This window comes from Vanessa atalanta, chromosome 6, assembly GCF_905147765.1.
Source record: "Vanessa atalanta chromosome 6, ilVanAtal1.2, whole genome shotgun sequence".
Lineage (NCBI taxonomy): Eukaryota > Metazoa > Arthropoda > Insecta > Lepidoptera > Nymphalidae > Vanessa > Vanessa atalanta.
In genome coordinates, this window is record NC_061876.1 from 5,968,068 (window position 1) to 5,989,102 (window position 21,035).

Sequence of the window (21,035 nt, forward strand, 5' to 3'; positions counted from 1 at the left end):
AGGTCAGACAAAAGTAGTTCCCACTTTTTTATTTATCTTTTATTAAATTCCTTACTAACAATTATTCTCCAAGGGTAAACTCGAAATTCACCCCTTTTCCAAATGAAATAAATAAAAATGGGGCCTTTAATAATAACATTCAAGGAATACACGCAAGATAAAAACGTATTACTATAAATCAGTTTTCAACATATTATAACTAGTGAGATACGATGTGTCTTCTTACAGACAGAAAATTACTTTGCAAATAACACTGTATAATTAGTATTTGGTATTCTTAATCCAATAAGTTATAACGTCAACTACAGAATTTGCAATTGGCAAAAGGAAAACCTTTTGTATTGACATATTAGAAATGGTTTTTCAAGCCATAATTATCACTATTATTTGTCTCGCCCTATTGCCTCACTGGTGACAGGAGGGCTGCTTCATTATTTTGCCCAGACAATCGTAATTGCGATTCGACTGGGATATGCTGCTAGCAATTTTTCCACCATTCCACGCGGTCATGATTTGTACAGTAATTATTTTGAATTTATAATTCTATATAGTTAATAATTAGGCTTAATGTTAATAATTCTCATATAAATAAAGTTTATATATTATCACTCGTGTATATAAATGGAAATAAAGCGTTATTAACTAAAAACTTACGCGTTTTCATCATATATAAATATATTTATACGTCTTTTTTGTTTAGTTGTCGTGTAAAGCTTGATCGGACAATGAGCTAGGAGGTAAACTGTCTCTTTATATATATGTTGGAGGTGATCAACAGGACACATAGGATAAACATGAACATCGCTTCCTCTTCCGCTACGTATCCTGAATTTTGATTGAATTATTTTATGTTTCATTGAAGTAAACATGCCAATTATGAGTTGCCAATTTTTGATGGATTAAAAATATGGTTCTTCAACAATTTAATTTTCGTTAAAACAGTATTCATTTTTAAAATATGATTATTCCGTTAAATACTAGGCGTAAGTTTAGCGATTCTATTTGTCGATATCAAATATCGATGATATTTTCGAATTATACCTCAATCATAATATATACACGACATATAATTTATTTGAAACAAAAACATGTCCTACAGTCTAAATCGATTATACGATACTATATTTATGGGCTTGTGTGCGTGTGTTATATGTTTTAATGGAGCTTGTGTTCACACTGCATCATCATTTGAATAATTAAAGAATTTTAATAAATTTTATTATATCATATGGGTTTTAATCATTTCGTGGTTTAACCCATACAAATATCACTAGACTGCTATAACCATTGTTATAAATGATACAGAATTATGCAAGAAATTAAATAAAAAAGTGGTTCTGCATTAAGGCTTTAAAGAGGTTGTTTTCATCATAAATGGAATTAATTAACGACAAAATATGCATACTTCAATCTTTCCTATCGTTTATTTATGTTACATGTATAGAGAATTTATAAGGTAACATTGCAACTGTCCCCAGTGGCTTGACTTGGTTAGCGGTGCGTGCGGCGTGTCCTCATGCCAAAGCCATGGTACTATAGAGTTCCGCTTCGGGCAACAGTACAACACTTGGTCTGTTATTTTGTATTCGCCAGTGCGGGTTTCCGCTTGCCGATATCATTAACATTTGACCCCGAATTGAATGAGCTGACAAACCAAGTCGTGATGGTTATCCTCGAACGATAAGAGATCAATCTTGCTTGTTAATGTTATCAAATAAGTACGATAAATAAAGACGTTATAGGCTGTATTCATTAACTTTAATGATGTTAAGTTCATTTTATTATCTTTTAAGGATGTGGTAAAATAGCATGCCAAATATAGCAGTAACTCAGCCCGAATATATTTCGTATAATGTTAAAATATTCACATACATAATTTCATAAGTGCAGCCTAACCCTCAAGCCCTCTAACTTTAAAATACACATATGCCTAGTAGTTAATTAATTATTAATCGTTCGCGAGCGTTGAAGAAGGAAAATGTCGTGAGGAAACTTAAAAGATATATAAGAAAATCAAACAGTATTATATCCGATCACACGAGGGTAACAACGTCGTGGTATAAACCTCCAATAGTTTTCCTTATACGTTGGAGGACTTCATTCAGCAATGAAAAATACAGCTCCCTATTTGACTTTACTCGCAGAAACAGGATAATGATTAGTACATTAAATTACTATTGTAATAACGATGTTACTATTGTTTATTTGTCACACGCAGTCGAAGCCGCGGGCAAAAACTAGTTATTAATAAAAGAGATTAACTCAGACCATACACTCAAGAGTATTCTCATGTCAAAACAAAATACCTAATATATTTACAATTTATTTCGTTTTCGTGCATTCTTGCACGCTCGCTTCCTACCGGCTATATGTCCATTGTTTAAACTTTTCTTCCTTTTGTTGTTGCTTTAAATTTGTTAAATTTACATAATGCCTCATTGCGACCATTATTGTTATTATCCGATTTTTTGTTAATCTTTTTGGTATAATCTATTAACATTCACATTTGTAGTCGGCGACTAGTAAGCGACTTTTCGGCAGAGTGCCGAATAACTGGTTACTTTTATTATAAATATCTCTTGATAAAATGTACATAGGAGGAACACACACATAGAAGGTTACACTTTTCATAAATCATTAACCAATTGGTTAAAAATATCCATACGAGAGACTTTATTTTAGACAGGATGAAATTTTAATTATCTTAAGTTCTTAAGCTTTATTTCAATTATCATAAGCTCTATTACTTTAATGGATAATAAAAGTTTATTTTTTACATAATAACACCGCACTGACCTGTGCAAAGCAAAAATCAAGAGGCCAATTTGTCAGCCGACTTCAACCAACTAATTGGTTAGTCGGCTAGTCGGCTAAAGTTACAATCGGCACATCTCTAAAAATATTATATATTAGAAAATCTATAGCAAAGTTCTATGTTCCATTGTTTATTGATACATAATGCATTAAAAAGATTGTTTACAAGTAATAAATAATTTTTAATTTTTAATAAACAGTTAGATCATATTATTTCTAGGTTAAAGGTTTTATTTTCGTTTTAAGCAATGTAGTTCAAAGTTAATATTTGAACATTATTCACTGTGTTATTAAAAAATGAGTCACAGCAAAAGACTAAAACGTTTATAAATGTTTATTAATATGGTTGTTGGGAATGATTGTACAGCTGTGTCAACAGGGACCACCTGCGTACCCAGATTGTCCTGCGTCATATTTCGACATCTACAACAATCCCATTCAATATCAGCCTCTTAGTAAGTAAATATATTAATTGTAAGAGGTTTTCGTCAAAACAATCGATCTGACGTAATCGAGACTTTTTATTTGCTAACAGAATTAGCTTATGAATGCGATTGTACAATTATATTTATTAATTATATCGTAAATTTTTAATTTTGAACATCATATTGTGTAATGATCAGTTTAAACATATATATACGTAGCTGATCATAAATCCTTTATAGTATACTTTATATTCCATTGTAATATTTAGTCTAGGTTTTAAAAATATCGCCTGCCTGTCTGTCTGAAAATAAGTTCACATATTTTGACATATGTAGATAGAGACGGTGACACAGCGTCGCTACGCCTTCTCGCCATAAAGAGTATTTGGTTCGATGCGGTTACAAATATTATGATGACGTGGGTTTATCTATTGAATCAATATTATACATACATATATGTAATTTTAATGAATATACTAACGATGTCTGTTTATTAAGAGAGAATCACACTGCTTTTTTTATTCTAATTTTTAATTATAACTGGTTCGTAAGTGGTGTTCATTCAGTGCTCAAATTTTGACCTTAATGATTATTGTACGTTCGAAGAATAAACAATATTTGAATTTATATTATTTTTGTTACTGTAAATTTTTAACTGACATCAAAAACAAAAAGGTAATAAATTTGGAAGATTTTTTTAAAAGCTTTTTACCTCATAACTTCTTCATTTATAAACCATTTTGGATTTTTTTTGTCTGGGACGTAATACAATCGTTATTTTTTATTGTAAAAAAAAAAAACATATTTATTTTTATTGTTTACACTAAAGTCAATAGCTACCAAGCAAAATCGGTATACAAACATAGGGGAATAATGGTTTACCTGTTTCTATTAATATATAATACCCAAAAAGCTTGTGTAAAAACTATTAACGGTTTTCATTAAAATGTTGCCAGCGCAAATAGCTCTTATCATTCACACATAAATTAGCAGGAAATAATAATGAATCTGCTGTCGTCACATGATCAGCGGTTAACAACAACTACATACATGTTTATATTAAAATTATAATTCATAAATACCTGTTTCGAATTTACTAATTAAATAATTGATTTAAAACAAGACAACTTGAACGTATTGGTATGGTTTCTTTTCTCACATTTAATATATCGTGTACGTATTCTATATTCAAGGAGTCATTAGGTATTATTTTAACCTTACAATATTAATGACATAAATACATAAGTGACCATGAGCAGTGACCGGTAAAAATATGTACTTTAATAATGCCTACGTCATGTTAGTTAGATAAGTAGATTGGTATCATATCTCGTAGCACACAAAATCTTAATTATTTAATTCTTAATAAAATTAGCACAAAATAATTGAATATCACTGGCGCCTTTTGGATGTTTGTGTCATTTTGAGATTTAATATATTATCACATCTCATATATATTGCGAGAGCAAACTGGCATAATCTATTAGCTGGTGCTAAACATATTTGATTTGAACATACCGACACGACCACCGCTGTATTATAAACATCGGAAAAGTACGGGGGCATTATGACAATGCATTCGCGCATCTTTTGTTACCCAATCCTTTCAAACAGGAGGGCATCGTGCATTCATTTTATTCTAGTTTAGATCATCGTCTGACAAACGCTTCAAATATGCACTTGAGGTTGTGAACGTATAATCTAAAGCGAAATACCAGTCACTGATTAATCACGAAATCTCAGAAACTATAACAACTACAAACTTGAAATTTGGCAAGTAGATTCCTTATAGGGTGTAGACATCCGTTAAGAATTTACTAAACTACCCCTAAAGGGGGTAAAACGGGATTGAAAGTTTGTGTTTTATAACCCACGTGCGGATAAAGCCGCAGGTTCAGCTAGTAATAATATGAATAAGTGTGTATATATTTTTACTGTCGTGTGCGTTTGTAATAGTTCAATTTATCTTAAAGGGAAATTTATGTTTATATTAAGAGTAATCGCTTTTTGTTTGTTTTATTACGATTAAACTTATATTCTTTTCAAGGATATGTTATTCATGTTTTATTTGACCTACTAGCCGATAAAACTCGATAAGCATATCAAATGTATGGACGTGAATTTATATAGTGCAGCGAAATCGATATGCAATTTTGGCCTTCAGAGGTGCATTAAATCCACGCGCTGTCTGTGCATAATGTACTGCGCAAAGGCAATATATGCATTCTGCAACTATGTAACTTTCTTGTGATGACCCTGACCCGACTAAGCTGTTCAACAGGGGACGGTGTATCAAGTAAACAACTTACTCATTGTTCCTTCTTTTACATAAGTAGATGTTGCGGTTACTAACAGTTTCACTTTTAGTTAGTTAGGTACAGTGTATTTTATTGGTTTGATTTGAACTATTTCGATAACTTTTACATATAATAATATGACAGTCAGTTTCCTTTTATATGGTAATTCTAATTTTAATAAAACTTTTCTTTACGATAATATTATACAGAGGGTATTATTGGCATAATACATAGTATTGTAATTATCGTTTTAGAACTAACGAAGTTTGTTAAGTATATTTTTTTATCACATTAGTCTTATTACTAAAAACACTTAATACTCGGTTTAATTTCTTCTAGTAATTATTATTAATATCACAAAGTAAATAATATTTCTACGTTTTAATAAGACAATATAATATTGAAGTCATTAAAATATATTTTCTCTTTATGATTTATCCCGTGAATTTCTGTTATGCCTGTCTCAAGCTACTATTATTACGAGTATAATGATTCTTAATGTCACGTGATGGCCGTCCATGTAGGTGTTCTCTATTTTTGCGTAATGATCTTAACGTCTACCGAGCATGATATCATTGTCTCAGTTATAATCATACTTAAATTATAAGGAGACACGCTTTGTTTTTTCTGATTCTTCAAAATTCACGGAAAAATCACTATTTTATAATACTATAGACTTAGCCTTATTATTATGTTAATATAGATATTGTAATTGTTAGAGATAACGCGTACACTTATAACTTAGTCGAAGATATAATCTTCATCCGGTTTTTTTTAGTTAACAGTGGCAAACTAAAAAATATTTTGTAATTTCTAAAAATATTGATTGCTAGCGCTTTAAACTAACGAATTTTACCTTTAATATTATAAAGCATGAATCAAGGAATGTATTAATAAATTAATTAATTTAAAGCTAGTGTCACTCATGTATGAAGTAAGGATTTAATCATAAAACAATAATGAAAATCCGATTATGTTATGGCGGAATTTAAAAACCTACATAGAATATGAACCAACCTACGTAAGAAATATAAACCAATCCTAACAACGTCAATGCACCAAGAACCTTGGGAATTAAGATGTTAAGCCCCTTGTGCCTGTTACACTGGCTCACTCACCCTTCAAACCAGAACACAACAATACTAAGTATCACTGTGTGGCGGTAGAATATTTGAGAGGGTTATAAGATTTATGAAAATGACTCTACTGTCGATTATTCTTAGTTCTGTTGTATTTATCGTGACTACAATTCACATTTGAATCAACATTTGCTCAGTACGATCTACATGGTCAAGATAATCTTTTTTAAACATATCAAATATTCGTAAATAGCTGTCTTTTAATATGTTTATTTAATCACCTTATCATTAATTTTGGTCTCGTTAGCGTAATATTATCGCATCATATAAAATATAACAGCTGCCTACCGTTATACTTAGGTATATGTGTAGAAAAAAAACATTTTTCTCATACATATATTTAGACATGTGTAATATTCACGCTATCTAAAATGTTTACTAAAAACTTATTGTACACAAAACTACCTTTTGTACCTAAACACAACAGAGAAAACGAAAAACGAACATGTTTTTTCTTTTTCTTTTTATAGTTATTTTACATTTGAGCAAATTGAAGGTTTGATTTATAAATGTCAATAATAAAAAAAAAAATAGAAAATTATTTGAATTGGTAGAAATAACCGTCCAAGCCATAGGCATTCATAAAGTAGTTGCATTGTGCAGCCTTCAAACGAATAATTTCAAAGACCAGTCACGTTTTAGGCAGCGGCATGACAATCAGAAATACGTCATGGGTCCGAAAAATCTATTCAGTGCTTATTTCAATACACGCTTATGTCCAAAAGTGAGTGAGGTACGTCATACGTACATGTACGCTAAAGTCGAGCCTCAGAAGTTAGGGCGTCACGTTTGGATGCGAGCGAACTTGTATCTTCCCTTTACGTCATAATATTCTAAGGACACGGCCTTACGTCACATGTTCATGCTCCGTTTCAATTACTTTAATACGTAATACGTAATGTATACCAGAAGGCAACCTAATATTTTAAGTCAAAAAAAAACGTCATATGTTTTATTATTATAGCTGTTGTTGACAGTCGACTGTTTGTGGTTGTTACGAAAAAAAAATTATCAAGTTAATAAAAAATGTAAATCTATTACAAAAATATAAAGAAACGATTTTATCTCTATAATCATTTAGAAGTACCCATAATCTCGAAGTGAAGGTTAGGTTTGTTTTTTTAATATCTGTTATAACGGATCTTATAAACTAATATTCTTATTTTATATGTAAATGAAAAAAAAAATCGAATTATTCAAGTGATGACCCATGTCGGTAAATAAATAAAACTTAACTAAACATTAATCGTGTACTTATTCATGATCAATTATTAATAGTGAATAAGTGATAATTACTTGCTAATACAATTAATATTACGTAATTTTAATAAATCAATTTAATTGTTTATATACATATATTTATAGGTACGTATATATATTTTTAGGTTTTTTTTAAATAATAATCACGTCATGCTTATGATTTACTTGATTAATACGACTAAATCGAAGTTCTCGGTATTATATAAAGTAACTATCTTGACGTATGAGTTCGCTCCTACTGTCTATTTCTTTATTTATATAGAAAAAATAGATATAAATAACAATTTTGTATAGCGTATAAAACATAGAACACAACTATTCACCAATCAATTATTACTAAAAAAATTAAGTAATGTTACTCAACACATTGTACCTATTCATTATGATATAATACACAGTGTAAGTAGGCGTTATTAATATTATGATTTAAGTATAATAAATATTTTTTGCCTTTTGAGAAACACATAAAACATATATAAAAATAGATGTCCGTCTCGACCATCCGCTCGCAAATTAGAATTTATTATACCCCACCGGGCTATTCCAAAACCCTACAGGGCCTCAATCAAATACACACAAAAAAATGATGGAAATCAGTAAAACCACTTATGAGGAGTTCAGTTACATACACACGTTCATAAGTTTTATATAGAAATTATTTTTATAGTTACTAATACTTTTTGTTGGGCGATACTTAATGATATAAAAACATACCTGTTATGCTTTGGAAAGATGTGTTTTTTATTATTTCCTCATGTAGGCTAAAAAATACATTAATTTTTAGCCTACTTGAGAAAATTATGCTTCGTTGATATTTACAAATTTCTATACCGATAAATACTAAAATGAAATGAATACCTATGTGTCATCTTAATGATTAATCTTACAATTATACATACTTTCACTTTCGGCTATTATTAATGGGCACGTTTGCTAAACAGAAACAAACAAATTTCATAATAAGTCTCTCTATTAACAAGCCGGGCACAAGTAGCTGTACTGATCACCGAACGACAAATGTTGTCATTTACTGAATTTAGGCTTAGTGAAAAACGGCGTCAAGAAAACTTAATGTATCGGCCTGAGGAAGGAAAGCGGTGAGGGCGCGGGTGCGGCGCCGACGTCACGAGAAAGCCGAGGTCTCTATATAAGCACGCATAACCCTCCCGCTGGCACTACTCGCAAGCTAGCAATAGACGTTAAGTCACGCACGTTGATCGCTTCTCGCGCGTTACTCGCTATCGCTCATTCGTGTTAGTACTTCCTCCGCACGCACTCGTACATCATGACCGTATCCAGCAAGATGAACAGTGTTTCCCGCCAGTCGGTGCTGAGCCGGCTCGGCCCTGGCGGGCTACTCTATGCCGCAAATAAAATCCTAGCGGTACGTCATCGCATTGTGTGGTGTTTTTATTATCTTATATGGAAGTGAACGATATTTTATAGTGATAATATGTGTTTGTGTGCGATTGGTGTTTTCAATTTGTGTTTTCCATTATTCTCAGGTTGCTGCTGGTAAAGATGAGGATCGTTGGCGTAGTAAGAACGAAGGAGCTTTGTTCAAGCGCTGGAAGCGCACTACGTCTTCTGTGGAGACCACTCCAGCCGCTCCTGCACCAACCACACCTTCGTCACAACCTTCTGATTTGCTCAAATTCTTAGCTATTGTAAGTAATATTTTTTTATATTTAATGTTATAACAAAAAATAATGTCCTAAAAAATACATTTAATTATCTTTAATATAAAATACTCTTGCTGAATTACATCAAATTACCAAGTACTGTTTTAGTTATAAAAATGAGAATATTTCAAAATATTTAAACCTTTACTTTTGATGAAATATTTTTCTTATTTTGTTTTTAATTAATTATTGTCTTTGTTACAGAATGCATTAGAGCTTTCAGCGCCAGCATCTGATGCTCTGCTTAAGTCGCGATCATCGGAATGGTTCCAGTTGTCCGGACACCCAGGCTCCTTGGCACCCGCTGGTCCCGGTACGGTTTGGAAGCGAAGGGCAGCTGGCGATCACCCCGCACACAACCCTGAGCGCGACGCTTATGAAGCACTAGCGGCATGTCCACATATGCGCTCTGCTATTCCTCGCTTCTACAGAGAACTAGAATATGGCGGTGAACATTTTATTGAGTTGCAAGATCTTCTCCATGGTTTCCGCGACCCTCATGTAATGGATATCAAAATGGGCACTCGTACATTCTTAGAAGACGAAGTCAGTAATGCCCGTGCTAGATCGGACCTATATGAGAAAATGGTTCGCCTAGATCCTAATGCACCCACCGAAGCTGAACACGTCGCACGCGCAGTCACTAAGTTACGTTACATGCAATTCCGTGAACAATGTTCATCGTCCGCGGAACAAGGATTTCGTATTGAAGCTGTGAAACTCCCTGGCCAACCACCACTCACAGATCTCCAAAAAGTGAAAGAACCAAAGCAACTAACTGCTGCAGTCGCTCGTTTCTTTGGCAACGATGAACGAGCTCGTCACGCAATAGCTACTCGTCTTCGAGAGATTAGAAGTCTGTTTGAAAAGTCTGACTTCTTCCGAACACATGAAATTGTTGGTAGCAGCATTTTTATTATTTACGACGACGAGCGAGTCGGCGCATGGCTTATCGATTTCGCTAAGACTCGACGTGTACCAAATGAAATAAAAGTTACCCATAGGGAGCCCTGGCAACAGGGCAATCATGAAGAAGGTTTCTTATATGGATTAGATAGGCTAATAAATACGATAGAAACAGCAAGACTTTCTGAAGCAATGACAGAACCGGATGTGTCACGTTGAACATTCGGCGAGAGGAAGTTGGACTCGCCCTGCATTGACTGCACCATTTGCTTGGCCTTAGTGCCCAGTGCCACTCCCATAGCGCCAAAGCTGAAGCTTGGAGATGTACAGAAAAACTACGTTTGTGTTTGTTCATATGAAAGAGAATGCGATGTATTATTTATTAATTTGATCTAGTCCTAAAATTCTTAATTATACGTTTTTGATTTAAATGTTGTTGTTTTTAAAATTTCCTTTCAAGGCATAATACCATAAAAAACTTAGGCTTTTTAACTAATTTATAGTACAATTATTCAGTCATAATCCATGGCCACACTATAATAATGCTAAATAATAAGATTAAAAATATATTTTATCTATAAATTAACAGATAAATTTGAAGGTTTAAGTTAGCAGCGCCATCTAGAATACTTGTCAAAAAGCAATGGTTTTCTCTAATAGCATAAGAGGGCATTAGCAGTCGACATATTAACCTGAGATTTTTTTATTATACTTAGTTATCTGTATTTATCATATTAATGACTTGAGTAGATATTAAGTTATATTTATACAAATATAAAAATTATAGGACTTTATGTTTGTAATTATAATAATAATCCCTGAAATGCTCGGACCGAGCATTTCAGGGATCATCTACCGAGCAGCTCGGTAGACAGTAACGTAGTAAATTTTAATAATTACACAGGTAGACAGACATTTTAATGATTATGCAAATAATTTGAGCATTAAAAATATTTTAAGTGCGTTCTAGTATAACTATAGTAAATCTAAAATTCGAACAAATTATTTGTTTACGCTTTCTTCGCAAACGTTTTCTATTAGAAGGTATGATTTTTTTACGATATATTTAAAGGCAAATATATATGCGGTACCTTACTGTAATGTTCACAGGTAAGATCGATTTACAAATTAAATTACACAGATATTATATTTAAATATCAGGTAGCTGTGCACACATAGTCTTCACCGCCTTTTTTACATATCCTGTTTTCCCGCGTTTTCGCGATATGTGTCACTCGAGGAGACAGATACATAAATACAGATAATATATATGCATATAAAATATAAATCTAATACTAATTATTATGTTATTAGAATCTGTGTATACTACACTTAGGTACTACATTTAAAGGACCTAACGAATATCTCACTTTTGGAAGGATGTATTAACTTTGCGCGGGTGGAAACTTTGTGTTACGTTTACCTTATTTCTTGTGCTTACACTACAAATGGCGTAAATTTTATCAAAACCTTATTTATCGTTGGCACTTGCGTGAAGATTTCTGTGTAATACCGTCGAAGAAAAGGAGGTGAAAGCAGTATAGGATAAACAGAATAAAGAAGCGACAATGTAACACATGCTCAACATCAGCCAATTTTAATGGAATAAGGATATTATTGGTGTATTTCCAGATGATTTTCAAGTTTTTTAAATGTAGTATAAATAATTACAAGAATAAAAGAAAATGTATATTCATTGAAAATTGTTATAATTACAAATTAAATTAACAAACTACATCATTATCAGATTAAATTTTTAAATTCTTACATGTACATATAAGTAGAAAAATTAAAAATAACACCTTACTGAACAGATTACTTCAAGATAATGTGTTTTTAGAAATACAATTCAATTGAATTGAATAGGATATAAATGAAAAGTAGTAATAAACATACCTAATAGATATTTCATAAAAGCAGATATGATATTCTTTGATCTACCCAATAAATTAAACTTTAAAATGTCAAATTCAACCTGCCAATTTGTAAAAAAATAACAATAATAATTTCCTAAATAAGTCAATTAGGCATTTTATAAGTAGGAATTTAAAGTGAGTCAATTGTTAGAACTTCACCTGTATATGGTACTCAAAGACCTGCCTTAAAAGGATCAAATTCAAATTATGACAATTTGTAAAATTATATTATTTTATTGCCATAGTATTTATATAAACAGTAAGTAAATTAATCTGTCATTATTTTAGTTCAGTTAACACAATACTTCAAAATATTTCAATATCAACTCACATTCTTTAGAATGTATATGAACTTTCACACTATTTATTTTATTTAATAATATATCGAATTCCACATTTATAGTAACAAATCCAAAAAAATGCTTCTAAAACTTTTGTATAAAAATAATGAGACTTGTTATTTTGTAATAGCTATTTAAGGTCATTTGAATAATTAAAACTATAAGAGCTCTTGATTATCTAAAATCCCACAATATTTCAAAATACTATAGAACAACAGTAAAAACATTTATCGGTGGAATATTCAGTGGGAAGTTAGTACTACATGTAAAAATTAACTATAAAACAAAATAGTAAAGCACATTTAGTTATACCACTTATTAATAGTATTCAATACAAATATGTATGTTAAAGCAGAATACTGATAATATTCAATTCACAGTAGATGGTATAACTATAGGTGTTCATGTGTACTACATTCTAAAGCAAAATATTGTCAATGTAAAAATTATAATGAGTCAACCATTGTTATATTTTTCTTGGCTTTTACAGTTCGGCAGCTGTTAACTTTTGTGGCAAATCTTAAGGAGTTAAGAGTCTCATTGAAACTTTCATCAAATTGATTAACATTAACCAACATAAGAGTTTTTGAATTGCCACCTAGACTTGGCATTAGTAAATGTGTAAGCTTAGAATTTCTGTATGGGATATGGGACTGATTAGTCTGTAGAGATAATATCACCTTTGAAAGTTCCGAAAGTGATCTGTTAATGTGTTTTGTTTCATCCATTCTTTGAGTGGTTTTCCCACTCTCAGATCCAGCTAAGTCCACCAAATTTAAATTACTAGTAAATTTTTCCTTACGCTTTTCATTAATAGCTGCTATTTTAATTTGTGCAACTGAATGAGATCTGGAGCTCCTCTCGTTGTTCAATGTAGCCGCAGTTTGTCTGTTACGTTGAGCAAATATCAACAATCTGATGAAATCATGAGAGCTCTTCACTTCTTCTTCTTTCAAGTTGGATACATACAAATCTGTGCCTTTCGAATTAACCATCTTTATGTCATGACTTTCTTGTTCCTTACTTGAGTTTAACAAATCATAAATTATTTCATTGTAAATTTCTAAAAAGGATGCTTTAATTGTCAATTCCCATCCCATTCTTTTAAGATCTTCCATACATGTGAATATCATATTTATTGCTCGTGGTATAATACCATACTGTTCAACTCCACAACCACCTTCCATGGTATAAGTTTTTCCAGAGCCAGTTTGACCATATGCAAAAATACACACATTATAACCATCTAGTGCAGATTGTACCATTGGAGACACTTCAGCAAAGACATCCTCTTGAGAGGAGTGTGGTGTAAATATCCCATCAAATGAGAAAGAATGTTGTGATTTTCCTTTTCTTGCAGAATTCAGAAGTTCAATCTTTTCAACTTCTATAGAACATGCATCAAGGACATTAAGATTGTACAAAGGCTTGGATGCTTCTGACTCAAGTGGAGGTCGTACTCTACAGTAGACCCTAATATTACCTTTTAAATCTTGCACTGTGTTCCGTAAAACTCTTTGATCTCTATACATAGTCGCTAAAATATTTTGCAAAGCCTCAGAGTCTGTTTTATTTTTTGTTATTGTGGAAACTGCATCCTTATAATCTAATTGCAATTTGTCATATTCTACAGATATTTTCTTAAGGTGATCAGTCAAAACCCTTAAAGCCTCAGTTTCTTCATTAAGACTTTTATGACGTCGAGTCAAATCATCAAATTCTGTTTTAAGTTTATCAAATTCCATTATTTTTAACTTCAAGCTTTTAGTTACGTCATCTAAAAGTTTACTTTTATTATTTAATTCCTCATTCTCCCGTTTCTGTATTTCATAATCCAGCTTTAGGCTTTCATATTCATTAGACTTCTGTCTCAAGTCTTTGAGAGTGTTTAATAATTTATCCTTCAATGTATCTCTTTCAGTAATACTTCCTTCAACTGTTTCTTTAACTTTTTCATATTCGTCTGATACTTCCAAATGTTTGTCCCTTAAATCATTCAATTCACTTTTCATGGCTTTATGTTTTTCCACCAAGTCATTGAATCTGGCTTTGTAATCATAAGGAGCAATCCTAGGTGCTACAGTAGTCGTCTTTTTTTCGACTTTAGTTGTTTTATTAGGTACCGTAGCGGAGGAAGGTGCTGTAGCTGATCTTTTAAGGCGGGGCGCAGCTACAGTGTTGGCGGATGTTGTACTTCGCATTGGTTTTGTATGATTTAATAGTAAGCTTTTTTTATCAGCGTCACTGAGCCCAATGCCTAATGTTCGCGTTGTATTACGCCCATTTGTAAATGTGGGTTTATTCTCTTTTGTAGCAGTAGAAGGAAATTTCGGAATGCGAGACATCTGAAAAATAAAACAAAACAATCTAAGTACAATAAAATAGTAGAAGTACTTACGACGTATTACAATTAATTCTTTATTCATGACAACCCTTCTATTTTCATTTCAGAGCTACAAAATATGACGATACTAATTTGAAGTTAACGAAAATAAAAATCTAAAATACTGTAGCATTTAATAAAAATAATAACTTAAAGTATTTACAGTATCATTGAAAACACTTGAAAAACTTTCACTTGACACGTACCTTATTTATTTATTTAAATATTACATTAAAACAACATTCACTTGAAACACGAACAATTGTTTCGTTTGTCAGATTAGTAAACGGACGCAATAATTTAAAATTCGAATATTTACGCTTGTTCGTGATTGTGTTGCCACTTTTAAAATGAATAGATGTTTATTAATATTCAATTATTTCATGTATTAAATTTACATTTCATGAAAAAATGATGTTTAATTTCATTTCTTTTAATATATATTTTATTAGTAGAGTTGCCAAAAATTCTAAAATTACTACCTACCTGATCTTATTATAAAAGAAATAAATTTTAAGTATGAAATATTGACGGTACGACACTGCAAATACAATAATCCAATATGACGAGTATTATTATTTCACTATATAAAATTATAAATTTCCCATAACGCACGTGTCTAAAAGATAGTTGATATCCAAATATATTAAGACAGTTATATTAATACATAAAATATAATATCAACATAATTGTAGTAAAATTTGAATTATTTTAAATTATAATTTACGTAATGTGTTGTCATGTTAGTAATTAATAAATGTTTTACAATGCAAAATTATTATATCTGTGGGTTACTGTATAATAGATATGTAATCTATGTAAACATGAGATTATTTAACTTTGCAACACTATACGAAAGTCAAATTGCCATTTTCCTATTTGTTTCGGTGTGTGCAGTGTGGCGAATAATTGACGAAATCATATTGTTTTTATATTTTGTCTAATAGGAAAAATATTATCGTCAGGTAAAGTTTAGGCGAATGATATTTGTGATGTATCAATCCCATATTATATTTTACATCAAGCGTATATACATTCGTTAGACCTGTTTATCACCATTGACGGATGTCCTTGTACATTTTGCAAGAAACGAAGTGGCGGTAAATTTAAGTTTTAATTTTTTCTAGACTTAATATGTAATTTTTTTTTATTTTGAATAAAAATGGGTAGCTCAGAAGAAAATGTTATTACTGGTGAAAATAAAAGTGAGTGTGAAATCGTCGAAAATGACGCCGGTGATATTTCGGAAAATGATAACACAGACATTACGGAACAATCACTAAATATGAGTGCATCATCAAATGTACCTCCGAACGATGCCAATTCTTCAAAGGAGGTCGATAATTCTGCTGCTGGAAGCTCAAAGAAAACGAAAAAGAAATTCAGACACGGTAAAAAAGGTCATGTTCCTTCTAAGGACAATCAGGAAAGATGTACCGTTCGAAGGCTTCATCATTCTGGCACAAAATTTAAACAAAGTAAGAAACGAGCACAAAGTTTTCCTTCTATATCAAAATTCTTTCTACCTTATAAAAGGCCGCGCAAGGAAGCTTTTATTCCTCCTACTAAATTTCTCCTCGGTGGTAACATATCTGATCCTCTAAATCTTAATAGCCTGCAAGATGAAGATGTGAATAGAGCAATGAATGCTGTTACACCAGAATCTTCACCACTTCCAACACCACCAAGGCATAAGGCTAAGATAGATGTTATTATACCACCTAATATTAGAGATCCTCTTAATCTAATGGAACCCTTAGATAATGAAGAATATGAGAAAAGACTAGAAATGCAGCAACGGAAGCCTCGTAAGAAACCACGAATAAGACGTCGTACAACTGAGACAACCATAACTACAGTTGAAGTTGTAACAGAAAAAGAAGAAGGCATTAAAGAGCCTCTACCACCTGAACCATCTACATCTGCATCTGCATCTATTTCAAAATCACGTAAGAGATCATGCAGTGAAAGTGAAAATAGCTTACTGAAGGGTAAAGATGGCAAAAAGTTGCGACGGATGGACTCGTTGGATAAAATTGTTAGTCCTGTAGTTCCACAGCCTGGTGCTTGGATGCGGGCTCGTCCACAACAGAGAACAGCTACACAAGAACGACCAGCTTCACCACACAGGACTAAGCTAAAAAGTGTATCAGAAGAAGAACAAAAAATGCCAACATTTCATCCAAAAAATTCAAGATATCAATATGGAAATTATGATAGGTGAGAAAAAAATAATTGTTGTCAATTTATATTTAAAAAAATAATTATATATATAATTCAATATATTTAAATAAATATACAAAACAATTAAATAAAAGTAATTTAAATGTAAATATAATTGGCCATAGTAATTTTATTTAAAATGTTGTTTGATTTTTACAGGTATTATGGATATCGTAACTTGAATGCCATGATGGATATAAGGCTGCAAGTGTTTGAAATGCACCGGCATCTATTTCAGAACAAGGATGTTCTAGACATTGGATGCAATGTAGGGCATATCTCTATAGCGGTAGCACGCACACTTGGTGCTAAATCAGTTGTTGGAATGGATATCGACCCAGTTCTTATTGGTGTGTATAATTTATGTCAAAATAGTATTTATAGCATTAATATCACTTTGAATAAAACATGTTTTGTAACATATTTTTTATATATTAGTTTATTATTTTCTAAAAAAGGTTGGATAAACCTGGGCTTTATTTTTATTGCTGTGAAGGAACCTTGTTTTTTAATATATATGCTGTTAGTTTTGTATAAATATTTGATAATTTAATAAGTATCAACAGTAACATATTTTGATATTAAATTTATTCCATAATTATCTTTACAGGGAGAGCAAGAAAAAACCTAAGATCTTTTATACCAGTTCCATCAGAACAACCAAAGACAGAGGATGATAAGAAAACTGAAGGAGATGAAAAAAAGATTGATTGTGATAAATGTGAAGAAAAAAAATGTGAAGATTGTATTTCTACAGATCCGAAACATGATAAGGAAGATGATCCTAAGAAGACATTAACCGGGAGAAAATTACGAAAACCGAGAAAGAATAGAAAGTCAATTCATAAACAGGAACATGGGCAATGCTTCTTCCCTATGTCAATGTCCATGATGTTTGGTCCACTTGGTGATCCAAAGGCTGAAGATTCAATGCCTGGGTTTCCCTATAATGTCACATTTAAACAGGTATGCCTTATATAATATATAATTTAATTTTTATTTTACAGAAATTAATGGATATGCCTTTTGTTCCTCATCCATCTTTTAAACTTCCGTTTTTAAAATGTACTATATAAATATATTTTTTTAATGAATGAAAAATCTCTAACTTTCAGGGTAACTATGTACCTCGTGAGGATGTAGCAATAGGATCTGGAATGGAAAGTCCACAGTTTGACCTGATTCTATGCCTATCTACCACAAAATGGCTTCACCTCAACTGGGGTGACTCGGGCCTAAAACGTGCGTTTCGAAGAATGTTTGCTGATCTTCGTCCTGGAGGAAAACTCGTGTTAGAAGCCCAGAACTGGGCTAGCTATAAGAAGAAGAAGCGCTTAACAGTAAGTAATCCTTTAACATTAATTATAATATACAATATAAATTTGATAAAAAATGTGATATTAAGTAAGATATAAAATTCATCCAAAGTGAAATATATATTTCATATTATTTGCAAATTATGAAGTGAAGAGAAAAAATATAAATGCATAAACAGACAGAATAGAAATTGTTGTTACATTTTCCATAATATATATCAAATTCCCTTTTAAGTTCTCAACAAAGTGAGAAGTGTTCAAAAAGTCACTAACATTTACTTTACTAGATAAATTTTATAAATCTTTTATACCCTTTCAATCCATTTAATTTCAAGCTTAACAATTATTGTACTTTAATATAAAAAAATAATATTACTATTTTAATTGTTACAGCCAACTATTTATGAAAATTTCAATTCAATAGAGCTTTTTCCTAACAAATTTCGAGAATATCTCCTATCGCCGGAAGTCGGATTCAGCAAATGTTGCATTTTGGGAGTACCACAACACGCAAGTAAAGGTTTCCGGAGGCCTATACAACTGTACATCAAGGGTGACTTCACCCCGAGCAAAGCGCGGTGGTCAGACGCGTACGCGCCGTCGTCGCACCACCGGCCCGAGGCGGAGCCGCCGCGCCGGACGGTGTACGCGCCGGTCGCGCCCGCCTACCGGCCCAGCGACGACGCGCCGTCCTGCGGGGCCGTGACGCCCTACTCGCCGAACCTGGACTGTTACGCCGACGACTCCCCGTTCTACAACCCGCGCAGCGACTCGTATGCGCCGTCGTACCAGCCGCAGCGGCCGACGGTGTACGCCACGCTGCCGTCGCCGCTGGGCAGTGCGTCGCCCGCCGCGTCGCCGGCCGCGTCCCCCGCGCCGCACGCGTCGCCCGCGCCCGACCCGCTGTCGGCGCGTGGCTTCCCGACGCACGACGACTGAACGTCCGCCTCTCGTTTATGTAAATAATTGTAGATCCCCTAAGATTATGTTTCGATAGGCTGAAAATATTTTATAATATTATATTCGTAACGTATTAAGCTACTGATGTGTTTTATTTCCCATCTTTCTGTAAATTCGAATAATATTCTTATTTTTCGTAGTAACATCGAAGTCGACGTTGAATATTAGTAATATTAATTAACAGTTTTTTTTTTGTCAGTGTTCTACCTCACCTACGCTTTGATATATGTATATAAATAGCTTGAATGTAATAAAATTTTCGTTAAAAAATACATCATCATAACATAGTATATAAAAAAAAGGGTTTTTAGAGGTTTCTAAAGTGATGTAAATAAACACATGTTTTGAGGTTACATTGCAAACGCTTGTCGAACGCTACGAGATAGATCAAAATAATGTGCTGCAGTATTGTACACTTTTAAAAGGTCTTCAAAAAATTTCGCGAAGGTATGTTTATCTCTTAGGGATAATCTACAATAACCAATTTTTATCCTTTATTTTTTACGAAAAATAATGGCTTATTTTCGAAGCAATTTTAATACATTGTGCATTTAATATAGACCAATATGGTCATTTACAGCATGTCATTTAAAATATATTATAAATTTAAAACGCAGGGTCAAAGCGGTTTGTATTGTCTAATGACAATAAAACTGAACGTTAAGAATATCTTATATTCTGTAGTATATTTATTTTCAGCATTGCACCCGTGCGAAGCCGGGGCGAGTCACTAGTTTACAGTATAATTATTAAATTATTCGAAAATCCAATGTTGTCCAAAATGTATATATCGCCAACATTTGTTTTCATATTTTATCTTAGACAAACGAGATGTACGTTCTCCATGCTTATTAGGTATTTTATATCAATAATAATATAAAATATTACAAGAATTTAAATCAATACAATATTAATTTGCTAGCGTATCTCCCAAGTCTCGGTAAATGATTTATACTGTAAATTCTACAAAAAGTCTCTTCGTGGGAGAGTTCACGGGAGGGATAGTGATAGATTAGTAAGACTGTAATGTGTTTGAGTGAGAATACAATTCATAATATTTTTTGGTATCTACCCCATAATTTTTCTCTTTAGTATATTTTGTTAATTAATTCAATATTTAAGGTATTAAGAGCTTAATATTCAAGTGTTCCTTTTTAAAATGCAAGATTACGTATATTCGGTAAATTGTAAGAAAAGTTTAATTGTTCATAAGGTTTTTGTCGTTTAAGATTCGTTAGGCCTAGTTTAGTACGTCGTTCTCATTTCAAAAGGAAATCCGGTCCTTAAATCTCATTACCATAAAACTGTCGCTTTAATCCTTTCAAGCAACACAGACTATATTATGTCTGTCTAAATACTTACATTTCAAGCAC

General features: G+C 32.3%; 3 protein-coding genes across 5 annotated transcripts in view; 2 read left to right on the forward strand and 1 right to left on the reverse strand.

Annotated features, from left to right (window-relative positions):
- LOC125064851 (inositol-trisphosphate 3-kinase homolog) overlaps nucleotides 1-10,954 on the forward strand; it is an 81,411-nt gene extending 70,457 nt beyond the window's left edge. For 2 of the 3 annotated variants that reach the window (XM_047672133.1, XM_047672134.1), the window contains 2 exons: nucleotides 9,441-9,602; nucleotides 9,822-10,954. In XM_047672133.1, the coding sequence (XP_047528089.1) occupies nucleotides 9,441-9,602; nucleotides 9,822-10,742 (1,083 nt within the window). In that variant the 3' untranslated portion in view covers nucleotides 10,743-10,954. Of the gene's footprint in view, nucleotides 1-9,099; nucleotides 9,320-9,440; nucleotides 9,603-9,821 lie in introns of those variants that run through there. The other variant, XM_047672135.1, reaches the window with a different exon arrangement.
- A 1,354-nt stretch (nucleotides 10,955-12,308) lies between these two features.
- On the reverse strand, nucleotides 12,309-15,495 carry LOC125064848 (protein claret segregational-like). Its single transcript, XM_047672130.1, has 2 exons — nucleotides 15,370-15,495; nucleotides 12,309-15,125 (listed from the first exon to the last, which is right to left on the reverse strand). Exon 2 carries the CDS (start codon nucleotides 15,123-15,125, stop codon nucleotides 13,227-13,229), a length of 1,899 nt encoding a protein of 632 aa, XP_047528086.1. The 5' UTR covers nucleotides 15,370-15,495; the 3' UTR covers nucleotides 12,309-13,226.
- A 539-nt stretch (nucleotides 15,496-16,034) lies between these two features.
- Nucleotides 16,035-19,732, forward strand: LOC125064901 (7SK snRNA methylphosphate capping enzyme bin3-like). Its single transcript, XM_047672210.1, has 5 exons — nucleotides 16,035-17,383; nucleotides 17,546-17,736; nucleotides 17,997-18,352; nucleotides 18,502-18,726; nucleotides 19,096-19,732. Exons 1-5 carry the CDS (start codon nucleotides 16,326-16,328, stop codon nucleotides 19,639-19,641), a joined length of 2,376 nt encoding a protein of 791 aa, XP_047528166.1. The 5' UTR covers nucleotides 16,035-16,325; the 3' UTR covers nucleotides 19,642-19,732.
- The last annotated feature ends 1,303 nt before the right edge of the window (nucleotides 19,733-21,035 follow it).

What these genes read in the sequence shown, in the direction of transcription:
- LOC125064848 (XM_047672130.1), bottom strand. Translation starts at nt 15,125, where the DNA reads ATGTCTCGCATTCCGAAATTTCCTTCTACTGCTACAAAAGAGAATAAA.
- LOC125064901 (XM_047672210.1), top strand. Translation starts at nt 16,326, where the DNA reads ATGGGTAGCTCAGAAGAAAATGTTATTACTGGTGAAAATAAAAGTGAG. An exon ending in CAATATGGAAATTATGATAG is followed by an intron (nt 17,384 to 17,545) that starts GTGAGAAAAAAA and finishes TGATTTTTACAG; the next exon opens with GTATTATGGATATCGTAACT. An exon ending in ATAATGTCACATTTAAACAG is followed by an intron (nt 18,353 to 18,501) that starts GTATGCCTTATA and finishes TCTAACTTTCAG; the next exon opens with GGTAACTATGTACCTCGTGA.